This window comes from Copadichromis virginalis, linkage group LG9 (assembly GCF_057382275.1).
Source record: "Copadichromis virginalis isolate Kocher_CV1m ecotype Utaka linkage group LG9, C_Virginalis_male_GT1.1, whole genome shotgun sequence".
NCBI lineage: Eukaryota > Metazoa > Chordata > Actinopteri > Cichliformes > Cichlidae > Copadichromis > Copadichromis virginalis.
This window is the reverse complement of record NC_140626.1, coordinates 22,481,436-22,497,135: the sequence shown is the minus strand read 5'-3', so window position 1 is coordinate 22,497,135 and position 15,700 is coordinate 22,481,436. Positions and strand designations below refer to the sequence as shown.

Sequence of the window (15,700 nt, the reverse complement as noted above, 5' to 3'; positions counted from 1 at the left end):
TTACAGCTCAACTCTGCTCTGCTGATCCTGTCAGCTGATTGTGTTTTCTTGGAAGCTCAAAAATATTGTTCACAACAATACTACACGCCCTATTCAGAGAAGTGGCTCAGTTGGGATAAACAGCTCCGTCCTGCTCTGATTCAAATTGTGCCTTACCCATGGTGGTAAATCAGAGGTGGTGAGAGCACATTTGGCACTTTGCTCCTCTTGCTCAAAGAAAGCTATTGCTCGGCTCAGTCGGCTTTGCTTTCCTCCTGTGTTCCTCCTCCACCAGAAAAAGATCACAAGTCCAATAAGCAGCCAGCTGAAACTGAACTCAAAATAACCAAGTGCGTAAATGGGGAAAATGAGCACAAATGTCTTAGCAAAGTGGACCCAGGTCTGGGTCAGCTCGCTGGTGGATGACGCTGGGGTATCGTCGGGTATGGTCGTCTCTGAGGGATGGGGAAAGTTGGGTTGAGGTGGACTCGGCGCAGTGTGCCCGTTCTCTTTGGGTAGAGCTGGGCTAGCATTTTGTGAATGGCTTCCTCGTACATCTGTCATGCTGTCTCTTGACATGTCTCTGTGGCCTCCTCAGGAGAGTGTCCTTAAAATCTGAAAATGCGGAGTGTCACAGCTCCCATGTGCCAGCGGACCAAAGCAGTCTTCATACGGGGATCCTGCTCTCACGTTGGTTCACCTGCACACCAGCCCATCGCCCCGGGAGGAACCGCTGTCGTTCACCGTCTTAGTTTCCACTCTGAAGAGCAGCTCGCGAAGACATTCCGCTGATTAAATCGGTCTGCTTGAGATAGTCCAGTCCACAGCTCTACTTACTCTGCCCACACAGGGTGGGTATGACCATTTCCAAAAACGCACAGGCATCCAGTTGTGTGCGATCCCAGCGGCGTCTCTAGCGCTATGTATAAAGCTAAGACATCGCCATCTGGTGTTTACTAGAGGCAACTACATTGTTATCACTTAGAAAGCGTCAAAGTCCAGTGAAACAGATATTCTTAAAAGTAAATGTTTAAATAGCATCCTGCATTGGCTATATTTGAAAAAGAAATATTGCATTTAATAGTGCCTCGCTAGCTTGTTAGTACAGTATTACCCTTAAACCCGAAATGATGAGCACTGATAAATCGCTACTCAGTCTTTATTGATAGAAATATGAACTCACATACAACTAGACATAACAGGGCGAAACAACCAGGGGCGGAGCGTGGGGGTGGCTTACTGGGCTTAAGCCCGGGTTGTTTTGTCAGAAGCCCGGGGTCTTTTGGAGTGTAATTTTTTCATAGTTAGATGCCTGGCTGACAACTGTATAAAACAAAAAGTACACACAATATTCGAAGCACATAGTGCACACTGTGGGAATTTACGACTGTGCGTGAATCCCCCCTGATATTGGTATGATCCGAGCTCAGGCACTAAGTGACTAAGCGAGGGGGCGGGGCAGCTGCTGCCTGTGTGCGCTGTTGGAGAAACGGAGCCAGGCATACTAAGGAGAGCTTAAGTTTGACCAGTTACCAAAGAAAATCATTCATACCGTACAAATAATGTAAATATGACGGTGCATCACGAAAGATTGATATCAAACTGATCACTTGACCAATATTACGTTACTCGCTCTTCAAGTGAATCAACAAATGGCGAAATGAAAAGCCGAACAAATGCTATTTTTTTAGAGTCTTAGCTTACGTGTGTTTATTTCATATTTTCAGTTCTTACCCTCCCCGACTAAATCGGTTTCAGTTATGTACTGAAATATAAGAATGGACATTAGAGGGTTCTTTCAAAGAAAAAACTCAGGTAAATGTTATTTTATATATTATGCTTTGTATGTTGTTCAGTATATTTCTATGCAAAACAAGAGGGATTTCAGTACACAGCAGGATATTCACATTTGTAACCAGATATTTACATACACTTTAGGGAGAAAACATAAAACATTTTTACTGTACAACATCAATTTAGAGTAAACTTTTGTTTTAGATAAATATTGAAATATCTTTTGAATTAGTTAAATGTCAGAATAAAGAGAGACAGAGCTGTCTATTTTTTATCACTTTGATCAAATTTAGGAGTACATATACATTAAGTTTATTGTTAATTAGTAAGAAACTCCAGACGATTCCATTCTGAGCTGAAGAAGCTTCTGATAGGTTAGTAGAGTCCATGTGAGTAAACTGGTGGCACAGCTGTGGATGCATATAAGGCAAAACACAGAGCCTGTTTTTTTGAAATGGGAAAATCAAGAGATGTCAACCAAAACACCAGGAAAAGAACTGTGGAGCTCCATAAGTGTGGCTCAGTTTGAATACAATTTGGTGCCATTTGCAATTAAGAAATACAGATAGTTTCTCTCTTTACTCTTAAAGTTAACAAATATGTTTTTTATATTTATCAATCTAAAAAAATAAACATTTAGTCCGATTTGATGTTACAATTAAAAAGTGTTTGTGTTTTGATCTGAACAGTACATAAATATGTGGTTTCAACTGTATATTTGATGATTGTCAGCACAAAGAGGGAGAGAGAGGAACAGAGAGGGAGATGGAGAATGAGGACAGAACAGAGATGAACAAGAGCAGGTGAGACACACATGTTAGTCAAATGGTCATTTGCCAAAAGTATCACCGTATCATAGGTCCTCATGTATCTCGTACCTAGTGTTTCTTTTTAGGTTTGCTATTTTTCAAATTCTATATTTATTAAGTTATGCAGGCTTGTTCGCACAACAAGGATAAATAATTATATAAACTTTTCTCAATCTAAATATTGTACTTTGGTAGAATTAAAAAAATAAGTGTAGTGCAGGTCTATGATGATTTTTAGTGCTACTATCATCTAGTTCTGATTCTGGTTCTGTCTTGGTTAAGTCCTCAGTAGTCCTGATTTTGAACTGTTGTAGTCCTGTTTTAATTCAGGATCAGTTCTGCCTGGTTGAATTGGGGTTTAGTCCACGTGTCTTGATACAGCCCCGACTTTGTTCTGCCTTGCTGCTTAATTAAAAAACTAGTTTAAGATGTCCTGCACATGTGATATATATTTTTCCCTATATGAAGTCATTCTTTTTTGAACAAAACTCAAAACAGAGCCTATTAATCTTTCAGTCATTTCTAACCCCCCCAAAAAAAAAAAAAAAAAAAAAAAAAATACCACATGCATACTACCCTTTAGGGCTAAGCCCCGGGTGTTTCAAATGTCTGGCTCCGCCTCTGGAAACAACTAACGGTTATAATCGTTTAAAGCCCAAAACTTAAGATATTTCGCTAAAACAAAAATGTATGGACAGTATCTTCAGCCGCTGCCATGGCAACTGGCTGTTGATTTCAGCGATTTCTCTGCTGCGGATTGATACGGCTGTTGTCAAGCCGAGGTGACGCGTTCTCCTTGGATTCGGCAAACTGCGCCTGCGCGCTGGGTCTTAACCATCATGGCGGTGTCTCTACAAAAATAAGAGCTAATATTCGGTGATTGAAGACAACCAAGAAAAAAAACAAGCGCCGATGAGAACATGTACACAGATAAGGTACGTGCTTCAGCTCTGACTTTACCGTGTGTGAGCCAAAACTGAGAAGCGTTTATTTTTAGTAGAAAAAGTCGTGTTCGCTATGAATGTTGTCAAACGTTATCTCAAAGAGTGAATGTTATCCCGCTGACTTACATGGGTCTGGTTCGATATCATACAAGTTATATAAAATGGTGTCTTTCAATTAAAATGTCATCAAATGAACCTTAAGAAACGTGTTTGTTTAGAAAATAACAAAGGAAGACACATGGAGACCTGCAGACCTGAGGAGACACATCAGGGTAAGTTGCAGAATTTTCTGATTCAAGCTCGATTTGTAGCAATTAAATGCAACGGTAGATGATTTAATCGTATTTTTATTGGTTGTATTTATTTATTCTAGGAGGAAGAACGCGGTGGTGACGATGCCAGGAGGCGCGATGGCTATGATAGAAGGTACCGTGGTGGGGAATCCGCTGAGAGACGCCATAGGGACCAAGAAAAGGAGTCTAGACGCGAAAAGGAGAGGCTCAGGGAAAGAGAGAGCACAGAGAGAGAGAGAAGAGATGAAGGGAGAAGAGACAGAAGGAAAGAGGGCTCACAAGATAGGAGAGCTGAGAGAGGAAATGAAAGGGAGAAGACAAGGGAAAGGGAGAGATTTGTAGATGTAAGGAAGTATGGTGATGACTACAGAGAAAATAAGGAGACGAGAAGAGACTTAGAGGAAAAACAGGACAGGGAGAGGGATAAGGAAAGACACAGAGATAAGGAGAAAGAGAGGATAAGGGACAGAGATAGACACAGGGAGGAAGACCGTAGTAAAAGAAGGGATGACGTAAATAAGGAAAGAAAAAGAGAGGAGCAGGACAGAGAGCTTAGGAATGATGGGGAGAGAAGAAGACACAAGGAAAGCAGGGAAGGAAGAGGAGCGCAGATAGAACAGCACCACAGGGAGGAGAAAGATCAGCATCGGGAGAGACACCAAAATGAATATGAAGATACAAGGAATGCCAAGGAAGAGAGACAAAGAGACATGAAGCATTTGGAACAGAAAGAGGACAGAGGTAAACATACAGGAGTGTGCCTATTTAGAGTAGCATGTCCATGAGATGTTTAATGTTTGAATGTCTTTGATTTCAGAGTATAAAGAAGAACATAGAAAACGTAAAGAGGAGAGAGAACGGAGGCACAGAGAGAGAGGACATCATGTAAGCTTCCACAGTAATATTAATGTTCACGTATTTGAATTTTTAAGGAATGGCTTTGATTACATACATTCTTGCTGGGATTTTCCTGCTATTTAGGAGGAGAAACAGAAGCACGATAGTGAATACAGAGAGCATCGAGGGGAAGAGATCAGACATCATCGTGCTGACAGAGAGTTGGCTGAGAGGGACAAACCCAAAGACAGAAGGTACAAAGAGGGAGAAGACCCAGAAAACAAACACAGGGAGAGAAGGCACAAACATGAAGCTGACGTGGAAAGGAAACACAAAGAGAGAAAGCACAGGGAGGAAGACGATCACAGAGACAAGAGATCATCATCTGGCAAGAGTCATGAGAGGAATGTGGTTAGTTTGCGTGTAAATTTCCCTCATAGCTCTCACAACGCTGATCCAATACTATGGATTATCTGATTGTAAACCCTTTCCTTGCATTATATCCTTTCACAATATAGGAAGTTGACTTGGTTTCTGAGCAGTGGATACCTGCTGTGAAACATGAAGCAGACACAGAGGAGCCTGTAAGATGCTCAGTTTGGTTATAGCCTTCAAAGGCAACAAATGCACTCTTGCATGTCTTTAAACTTCTTTTTTTTTTTAGCATGGGGGTGTGTTTCTACTTATTCCATTTATTTCATAAGTCACTGAGCCTAAGGAATATTGTGTCTTGGCACCCTTTGTGGAGGGCCTTTCTGTGCTTGCATGAGAACAAACCAGGTTTAAGCTCAGTCTGCAGCTGGTTTGTCTGTAATGCTCACAGTGAGCATTAGAGAGAAGCAGACACAGGGACCTGTTTCCCACTATGTTGCATCATTTCTCCTAATAAGCATAAAATATACTAAGCAGAATTTCCCATTTGTAGCTATGTAACACAGACACATAGATGTCACTCTATTTTTTCTTCATACATGTGTTTTCATTTCTGTTGTTAAATTGTTGACCTGTATTGTATGCCCACACACAGGGTAGCTATTTGGACTCCTGAAACACTCTGTGATGCTGGTTTTATATCCAGTACTGACCTTTTGCCAGACAACGTGATCAGTTGTGAAATGTGTCACTATCCCTCTTATCACATGTTTCCCGCTCCCAGCCTTTTTCAAACATGTTGCTGACATCAAATTCAAAATGAATCTGCATTTTTTTTGATTGGGCTTAACTTTGAATGTTTTCTAACCGAACTACCTTTAATTACATTAACGATTTGGAAATTATTAGTATTGCATTCAAGTGTTTGGGGAATTGGAGTTAAAGCAACACGAGTCTGTGCACAAATAATCAAAGTTTCTTAAACGATTTTCCCACTTTATGCTTTCTGATCACTTCAGCAAGTTGTCGATGATGAAGATTTGGCTGATCAGGATTATGAAGATGATTTTGAGGTAATTATAGAGGCTGCTCTTACAAAATATGCCAGTTTTGATTTTAATTTCAGTGTTGTTTACACATTTCTTTTTGTGTTACTTTGGCATGCTCTAATCGATTTACATTGTAAGAAAATGGTGAGTGGTCGCTTCACGTTTCTTCTTTTAGGATCTAGTTTTTGTTCATCGTGGTTATTTTTCTTGTTTCAAATAAAAACGCGTTGCATGTGCTCAGTGATGAATGGGAATGCTCTATTTAAAGGACTATGAAGAGGATTTTGAGGAACTGAATGAGAGCACTAATGAAGATGAGGACGAGAAGGAGCCATTGCATCCACAGTCGGGTGAAGCAAAGGAGGAGCTTTCAGCACAGCGGAGAAAGGAGATTGAAGCTATTCGGAGAGCCATGGATGAAGAGAATGAGAGAATTGGAACAACAAAGTCCAGACAAAGTACAAGCAAAGAAGAGGAGGAGAGGCCTAAATGGTCCAGAGGTATATTCTTACCAACAATAAATGTTTTAAGCGTGCTTCTTTCTTTGTGTATAACTGAAAGGCACACTCCTGTTAAATCCAGGGTGTTTTGTGCAGGATTATCCTGGATTTAAAGCATCATTACTGCCCTGTTTACAGACACTGAAAAGATCCAGAGCAGAGCCTCCCAACGCGGAAAGTTTATCGACTTTGTAGCTGCAAAGCAACGCGAAGTCAGCAAGAAAGTTGCCAGTAAGCAAAAGTACGTTTATTTGCAGAAAACATATTATATTAAATGGACACTTGTGGTCACTTAAGTAATACTTTTCACATAAGCATAAAGCAACCTCAGGCAACCTGACAGTGTGTTTATTATTTAATTAAACCTTGAATGTATATTTGTTGCTGACAACAGGAAGAGAAGTACAGAGCTGCTTCGTTTAATCGATCTGGATTTTTCCATGACTTTCTCCCTTTTGGATCTGCCGCCGGTCAATGAGTATGACATGTACATCAGAAACTTTGGAAATGCAAACACTAAACAGGTTAGCGATTATTTCTGTTGTCTACTTCTTAATCCAAATTATAAAGAGAAACTGCATATGTATTTATAACACGTGAGATCGTCTTCTCTTCTAGGCTTACGTTCAGTGTAATGAGGATAACACAGATCGAGACATCCAGACAGAGGAAATAGAGATGTCTGAGAAGTGGACGCAGCATCCTCCGGAGCGCAGTGGAGCATGTGGGGGTAATAAAACAATAAGCTTCTGATAAGTTAAGTGTGTAGGCTATATGGTGAGTTTATTAATAGAATTTCCCTGCACTGACAGATCCAAACCTCTCTAAGGAAGCACGAGACAAACAAAGAAGTGAAATGAACTATGATTCACAGCGTCTGGCATCATTTCTTCGCTCAGCCTCACAGGTCTTTAAACTATTTCTTAGAAGTGTATGCATGAAGAACTTTTTGTCTTGTTGTTAGTTCTCACTGCTGTCATTCCAAATCAAGGTCATGGTTGTCCTGCTGGAAGAGGATCAAGCTGAGAGAAAATCCCTGGAGAAACTGAGCACTCAGTCAGACACGTTGTCTTTCAGCGATGGAAGTTTACAGCTCATCACTGAGTTGCCTTTTCTTTATGGTACAAAGTCCAACCAGAGAAACTCATTTTGTTTGTTTTTTTGACTTGTATCTTGCTCTATTCTCATTGCTAGTTTGTTAGTTGTTACTTGTCCTCTGTGGCAGCAGTAGCAGCCTCTCAAAAACTCAGACAGTTCTTCCTATTAGATGTTCATGTTTTGTCTTGTCAATTGCAGATCGCCAGATTAGCATGCTGCACTTTTCTCAGGTCCAAAAGCATACCATGCTGTCAGTTCACATGCCCACGACTAAACCCAACGCCAAGCATCTTGACAGCTGTACCATCATCTGCATCTGGAACATCTGGGAGCCATCCAGGCCTCAGAAGATCCTTGTTTATGAGTCTGAGGTGACATTTACAACTTCTAGTATTCAGTTTTATACAATTTCTAGAGTTTGGTATCAGCCGATTATTAGCCAATTGCAAAGTGGATATTTAAAAAGTAATATCAGACATGAGAGAAACACCATTCAGCCATGTAAGGAGTTTTGATATTGTTTGTACACTAAAGGGCACTCTTCAACTTCCCTGTTGGCTGCACATTTGTCACAAACAATAACCACCAGTCAGGCAGAGCACGAATGAGTAGCAAAATAAATACACATGACAAATATCAGTGAAACTTACGGAAGCTTGTTTCTGCCAATGAATAAAAAATTTTTGCCAGCCGAAAGAAAAAATTTGGGGGTTTTCATCTCAAGATTTCCCCTTATTAACTCAAACCTCTGAAAAAAATAATGTACAATTGAGAAAATAACCTGAAATTTTAAATGAAAAAAAAATTCAGTGGCAGAAAAACAATGGTTCATGTTTTATGTCTCTGAAAGAAAGGAAAAAATATCATATTATATATGGGAATATCAGATTTGGAATCAACAAATCGGTATCAGTCTTAAAAATCCTGTGTCAGTCAGGCTCTATTTATTTACTCTCCAGAGCATTATTGTTTATCATGAATAAAAATTAAGCTGTGTTAAACTGTAGCTTTTTTCTGCATCACTTAATCAGAGGAGCCTAATCAGTCTTGAAATTCAGTGAGAAGCATCAGTGCTTTGTTTGCCCTCCAGAAATCAGCAATCAAATCAGGCTTGTCTTACATGTTGGTCACATCAGAAGGGTAATTGCTTGTTGTAATTGTTCCTCCTTCTTGGGTGACCCACATACGGACAGCAGTCCCGTTACCTTCGTCCCACTACGTTCAAAAGTTAACACTGCATGACCTTTACTTTTCTAATAGATGTGAGGAAACCTAACCTATAACTCTCTTTTGTCTGCACGTTGTCCCACAAAAACATCTGTCTCACATTAACTTCAAATTTGGTTAAACTTCCTCAGCATGTACAATCTTGTTGTAAATGATCAAACACAAACCCCATAGTTGTTTAACATGATACTTTTTCATTAGAAAAATCTGTAAAGCCTCCATCAAACATTATTTGCAATATTATGAAAAGACCGTAAGGATGGAAAATAAACATTTGATTTGTCCTTACGTGTCTAAATGGCGATATTTACTTCAGCTCTAATGAGGAATGTGAATCTGTCCTTCTAAGTGCAGCTGATGTTATTTGTGGACTTGGCATATCGCTTCTTAGTGAAACCAAAGCCACTGAACCTCTAACATCTACACTAATCCCCTGTCGTTTTCTTTGTTCCAGATCCAGTGTTGCTGTTTCAGCCCTGGAAAGGTCACGCTGGTGTTTGCAGGCACATCAGTCGGCTCTGTGGTGCTGTGGGACCTTAGGGAGCATTCTAGTAACCACTATAGCTTAAAGATGGGGGAGGAAGAGTGGACATTCAGGCAGCCTACCTTCTCCACTGGTATGTCAGCAGGGAATTAAATTCCAGCTGTGCCAAATAGGGCTGCCACAAGCATTATTTTGATAGTCGACTAATCAGATCATGCATCCATTAGATGTACAACGTACAGCTTATTGCACCAGCAGCATCTGCTCTTATATAACTATCATTAGCTTACAGCTTTTAGTGTTTAAGGTCTGTGCTAACTAAAAATAAAGACAAAATGATAGTTTATTAAATTTAAATGAAATTTGCAGATTGTTTCGGTGAAGTTTAATAAACTCCTTGCTATCTAAAATATAACAGGACACCGGAGTATTTTCTCCAGCATCTCACACTTCTGATAATCAGCTGTCTGCTTGATGTTTATTCAGCTGTGTAAAAACTATAACTTTAATCTCAGCCAAACCGATTTACTCAGGAACAAATAAATACTGAAAAAAGACAAACAATAACATTTTTAAGTTATCTAAGTGACTTATATATGTTTAACCTGAGTAGTGAAAGACGGCGGTGGGTTTGAAAACGATTTGCTGGGAGTCCGGTGTTCTCACGGGCTCCAGTGAGCCTTGCCCCCGGCTAGCTATCGAGCTAGTGGGTAACAGACGTCTCCGAAAACGTCGGAGCGCTTTTGAAAATATGTGGTGTCTTGATAAACTGAGCCGATATTTGAGGTTTACACAGTTACAGTCTCGCCTGAAAATATGTTAAACGTTTATTTTGTGACCCAGAAAGAATAATAAGAGCAATATTAAAACTAACTAGCTGCCGCCATTGTTGGAAACTGAGCTGGGCTGCGCTATAAATTCTGGGACAGAGCTACTTCTTCTTCGGGGTTTAATCCTACTACTTATTCCTGTGTCTTTTGGGATCTTACAAAGCTTCAAACAACGCGTCGACTATTAAATTAGTCGTCGACGAATTTGATAGTCGACGTAATCGTGGCAGCCCTAGTGCCAAATATATAAAAAAGCATTTTTATTTCTTTCCTCTTACACCTAACATTTGTTTCCAGACTGTTATTCATCTTTTTATTTTAAGAATATAAATCCCTTTGAACTTACACAGTGACACAAATTTCACTCTTTGCACCCGACCTAAGGAAAAATGAATGTCAGCACTCCCCTGCCCTCTCTCACATAAACTTGAGAGGCTGATTGTTTTTTGCTTTGGTTTTTGAACTCGAGTTTTGCAGCTATCTTCTTATTTGTCACCTTTTCAACACAGATGCAGTGTTGGCCGCCTCAGGCCATTTGTCATCTGTGACCTCTGTAGAAGTTGTCCCCTCTGCACTAGCAGGGGAGCTGAGGGCAGACGTTCCACTGTTGGCATCCGAGGAAGGTATGAAATGATTAACCAGAGGTGTGAATGTTGCTATATGTTTTCTGCCATTCATGTTTCTTCATATTTTGCCAGGAAAATGGGAAATAGTTGCAGCGATTAGCACAATTCTAATGAGCTTAAAAGTCAATATTCATATGAATATTCACTCAGAGACAAGGCATACCCCAGCCATGTATCCATGTTTCTCTTCCTTAAGAATGGCTTCTTGATAGCAGCTTTGCTTAGACCATTTCTAATGAAGCTACAGCAATCACCTTATTGATCACTTTGTTGGTGGAAAAATACTATTTTATACCTGTCAAACTGTGTTATCTTTAGAATTTTTCATAGATTCGGCTAGAGAAATGGGGACACTATGTGTTTTTCTGACAGGCAGCTACTAACAAAGTAACTAATTAACAATTAAAAATGGTTCTTTGCTAAGTTGTCTGTTATGTGTAGACACAAGGCCAGTTGATCCATTGAGTTCGGAGCCTTTTTATGCTTCTGTGATTCATAGGTCAGTGCTAAGTGGCTAAGCAAACAAAAGAAAAATCCTCTGAAAAGGGTCAGTACTGGGACAAGTACTGGACTGAAAATGAGTGAGAAAGCAGCCATTAACCAAAGAAAAGCTGTCCTTCAGAAAAACCTGGAGCTTATTGCACTTTAAAAACATTACAACAAAGTGTGGCTCCTTGGAAGCAAGACATACAGAAATGGAGAGTGTCCTGAGACTTTTGCACAGTACTGTTTATTTAATTAAATGATGTTCTTTTCCAATTGTAGAGTCATCAGGACTGTCATTCCAGCTGGCTTCTTTGGATGAAAGTGGAGTTTTAAATTTTTGGGTAGGTTGAGCAACTAAGTAGATTGTACATATTTTACATGTATGTTTTTTTTTTCTTTACAAGGAGCAGGAGTTGGGAGTGGATTTTATTAGAGAGGTCATGGAGAGAGATACATGAATTGGAAAGTTTGGAAAGCCCACTGAGGATTACTGATGTTATTTTAGATTCATTGTGACTTGCATTCCTCCAGGATATAAAATATGTCCATAAGTATTCATTGTTCCAACGATTCTACATCTGTTTTATACTCTTAAAAGAGTCACTGCAGGGCAGATGGGTGGTACAATGACCAAAAGAAAACGTGCTAAACTAAGTGTAATTAATGAGATTTTTGTGGGGAAAATAGTTTTTGTTGTTTCTATTGTTTCTTATCTTCAGTTCACTAAAATTCCTATCATTTTAACTCAGTGGTAGGGGGATCGGTTTCTGAAGTTTGGGGACAGCTGCACCGTAAAAATGTGAATTGCCTGTCATGATTTCTCCCATGTGTCCTGTAGGTGGTGGTAGAGCTCCCAAAAGGCAACGAGGCAGGCTCTCCAACAGATCTGGGTAACGCAGTCACAGTATTTCTTTGAGTGGGCTCACCTTTCTCACACATGTGGCATTGCTTTCAGCCCCGCTTCTTTCTTTTTTTTCCCCTCTCCCCTCTTGCAGGCCTCCGGCCTGGCGGCAAAGTGAAGTTGCTTCACAGCTCGTCCGTCCTCGCTGCTGAGAGGTGAGATTGATAAATGGCTCATGACGATCATCTGTCACTGGCAGCCGCAGGGCTTAAAATACACCGCAGAGTCTTGGCCCAGTGGAACACAGCTGTTATGTTGTTGCCACTCAATCCTGTTTGTTACATGCTGCATGCTCTTGATTTTGTCACCTCAACATTTGATGGAAACATACCTGCGCTCTTATACATGTGTTACGCAGAGAGGTGTGGTGAGGAAAACCTCAGACATCACTCTGTCTTAACTGAAGTATTTACTTTATTGTCTCTTTCCAATCTCTTGCACATACAGACAGCAACTTCCCCATATGGCCCACCAATGTGATGCAGTGTTGTCTTCCAGTTTGTTCCGTTGTTGTTTGTTTGGGAGTAATCTAACTTCTGACCTGTTGTTTTATTTTTCCTCCCTCTATGCCTCTTTTCAAAGTCTCAGGGGGTCACCGCGAGATGTAGTTAAAACAGGGCCGCTGCACACGCTGCTTTTAAAATTCCTTCCAACAGACTCCAATCATTTCTTTATTGGCACCAACATGGTGAGCTTAATTCATGTAATTTCAAATGAATCCTCTCAAATATTAAAAAAAAAATTATACTCCTGTAATTTAGTGAAAGTGTACTAATGTGACTTGTGTGTAGGGGCTGGTCCACCATGGAACGAGTCACGGTTTGAAAGCACCCCCCAAATTTTACAGGTTTCAGGAGGTTGAAGTGCAGCCTGTCGATGTCACCTCAATCCACTTTTCTCCCTTCAGACCACACTTGTTCTTGGTGAGAGTCATGCTTATTTACATCACATCTATTTTGGGAAATATGCAGACCGCTTAGATTAGCTTAGATAAAATGAGTAGGGACAAGAAATGTACCTGCAGCTCTTAAGCTCAAAAATGAACACATCCTGTTATTGTAGTGTCTTTACGTTACAATATAAAGCACCTTGAAGCTACTCTGGTTGTGATTTAGTGCTATATATACTAGGGCTGTTCGATATAACGATATATATGGGATGACGATATAAAAACGTCTATCGTTTCATTTTACACTATCGTTTGTTTCGTGGTGTCACAAAATAAATTGTTTACGGCAATATTTTTTCATCGTTTTGATGGTCACTGTAGTGGCGATATTAATTTCTTAAAGTTCTCTCTTTCTCTTATATTTTATATAGCCACACTACAGACGGACAGGCGCCTGTTTTTATGCGTTGTGGTTAGCAACAACGACGGTAACAGCATCGCGTGTCTGCTTGTTTATGTTCCACATAAACCTTTCACAATAAAGCTCAAGATCCTGTTGAGACTTTTCAAAATAAACTGAATCACGTGAAAGAGCAGATTATTTACGGATGAGAAGTAAAAAAGAGCCGCCAGGTGCTAAAAAAATAAACCTTAGACTCAAACGTTAGAACAGGCTTTTCCCCGCAGCACGCCGTGTAATAAATACTCACGAAGAAAACGGCGGCCGTTACAACTTATGCCTAAAAACGTATGGTTTCATCATGCATCGGTTAAAACACTCGACTCCAGCTACATGACGCAGCAGGAAACACTTCCCGCAAGTCGAGCTGCCTGAGATTCACAGAATTTACAGAAAATGTTACATTTTTGTGATTTATATCGTTATTGGACGATAGAATTCTTATATCGGGATATGAGATTTTGGTCATATTGCACAGCCCTAATATATACATAAAACTGACTAGAACTGTAAATTCAGTTTGTATAAAGAAAAAAAGGTGGGTGAGTAACTGAATATGTTGAGTGACTAGTTTTTATAGAGAAAAGAAAAGTTTGGAGTTTCAAAGGAATGGCATGCAAAGACTCAAGAAACAAAACCATGGAGATTTATACCACTGTAGCCTCGAAAGGGTATATTTCAAATATTCGCTGTCCTTGTTTCAGGTGGGTTGTGGCAATGGCAGCATCAGGCTGCATGCAGTCAGCCATGAGCAGCCTGTGGCACAGTGGAAGAACAGTACAGCTGGCGAACCGGTGGTCTCCCTGCAGTGGGCCCAGACCAGAGCGACAGTCTTCTGCGTACTCGATGCTGCATGTAACCTCCACATATGGGACCTGTTGAAAGATGACACACAGCCTGTGGTCACTGAGAGAATGAGTGCTGACAGGTAATGTCACACACACGCAAGTGATAATTAAGCAAATTAGTTTATATTTGTCTTATATGGTTTTTTTTTTTTCTTCATTTTTTCCATTGTCAGGGTGACAGACATGGCTTTGTTTGGACAATCTGGAAAACAAAACACATATTCAGGAGTAGCACTGGCACATGAGTCAGGGAAAATCGAAATGCAGTATTTCAAAAGAAGTTTAACTGTGTCCAGCACTGCAGAAGAGGAGAAGCTGTTGGAGAGAATGACGACTGAAGCCTTTTGAAATGTGCTGTTCGTGAGAGCAAATACATCATTTCATAACCCTGTTTTCTGTTGCAGTTACTTTCTATAATAGAAGTCCTATTTTTTTGTTTTGTTTTATTTGAGCCAATGTCACCACGCACTGAAACAAAATTAACATAGTTGTGAGAAGGATGTAATTAAATACCAAGGATCTTCCACATTCATTACCATAAATATAGTATATAAAACATATGCACATTTGCTGGTGTAAATATTTGTACTTTTTGTTTACATGGAATATTTCTATGATGTTTCGTTTTATATAATAAACTATATATAGCTGTGCTTGTTTTGTTGAATGGTTTGGTGAATTTTTCCCATGGAGAGTGAAGTGCTTAAACTCCTGCAAACACAAACAAAACCAACAAATAATTTCAGTTTGATTGTATTTTATCTTAAAAAAATTAAAATTGGCTAAGAAGCAAAATTTAGAAGAATTAATAATAAAAGTTTCTTTTGCTTTTGAAAGGGTCCCAGAGGAAATGTAAAAAAAAAAAATCACAATATTTTGATTTGGTTGTAAATTTTCTGTTGAAAATATTATTTCTAAAATATCAACTTAAAAGTAGTAAAAATGATCATAGCTAAGTCTAAAAACTGCTGCTGCGATCAATAAAATTAGAAGTCACCAAGTCCTGATGGGAGACACCACACAGTGTTTGAGAACAACAGGGTTAAGGTTGTCTGGGACAAACAGCTTCCGGTTAATCAGCATGATATAGTGGCATCATAGACTGAAGGTCAGTTGGATCCGATTTCTAAGGTAAAGTTCAGCGTGGTTGCAGTGGTAATAGAAACATTAGTGGCTGTAACCCCCAAACTGGAAAAGTGACTCCCACAAATTCCAGGCACAACATCAGAGGTCTTTTTCTCGAAGTGTGCAGTCTAGGAACAGCTAAGATACTG

At 39.8% G+C, this 15,700-nt stretch overlaps 2 protein-coding genes across 7 annotated transcripts in view; one reads left to right on the top strand and one right to left on the bottom strand.

Moving 5' to 3' along the window:
- Window positions 1-1,186, bottom strand: part of esyt2b (extended synaptotagmin-like protein 2b) — a 41,388-nt gene extending 40,202 nt beyond the window's left edge. For all 4 annotated transcript variants that reach the window (XM_085468236.1, XM_085468237.1, XM_085468238.1 and 1 more), the window contains exon 1: window positions 157-1,186. In XM_085468236.1, coding sequence (XP_085324362.1) covers window positions 157-558 — 402 coding nt within the window. In that variant the 5' untranslated portion in view covers window positions 559-1,186. The remainder of the gene's footprint in view (window positions 1-156) is intronic.
- Window positions 1,187-3,194: 2,008 nt separating this feature from the next.
- Window positions 3,195-15,079, top strand: dync2i1 (dynein 2 intermediate chain 1). 3 transcript variants are annotated; one of them, XM_085468231.1, is made up of 23 exons: window positions 3,195-3,517; window positions 3,745-3,798; window positions 3,900-4,560; window positions 4,637-4,704; window positions 4,801-5,067; window positions 5,175-5,240; window positions 6,048-6,101; window positions 6,346-6,577; window positions 6,716-6,818; window positions 6,972-7,101; window positions 7,196-7,307; window positions 7,390-7,484; window positions 7,569-7,698; window positions 7,874-8,046; window positions 9,357-9,519; window positions 10,726-10,839; window positions 11,608-11,669; window positions 12,167-12,218; window positions 12,324-12,384; window positions 12,812-12,917; window positions 13,021-13,152; window positions 14,283-14,506; window positions 14,600-15,079. In XM_085468231.1, the coding sequence occupies exons 1-23, from the start codon at window positions 3,503-3,505 to the stop codon at window positions 14,772-14,774; spliced, it is 3,249 nt and encodes a 1,082-aa protein (XP_085324357.1). In that variant the 5' UTR covers window positions 3,195-3,502; the 3' UTR covers window positions 14,775-15,079. The 3 variants fall into 3 exon arrangements, with proteins under 3 accessions (XP_085324357.1, XP_085324358.1, XP_085324359.1); XM_085468232.1 differs by lacking the exon at window positions 5,175-5,240 and having other exon boundaries at window positions 3,196-3,517; XM_085468233.1 differs by lacking the exons at window positions 5,175-5,240; window positions 6,048-6,101 and having other exon boundaries at window positions 3,196-3,517.
- The last annotated feature ends 621 nt before the right edge of the window (window positions 15,080-15,700 follow it).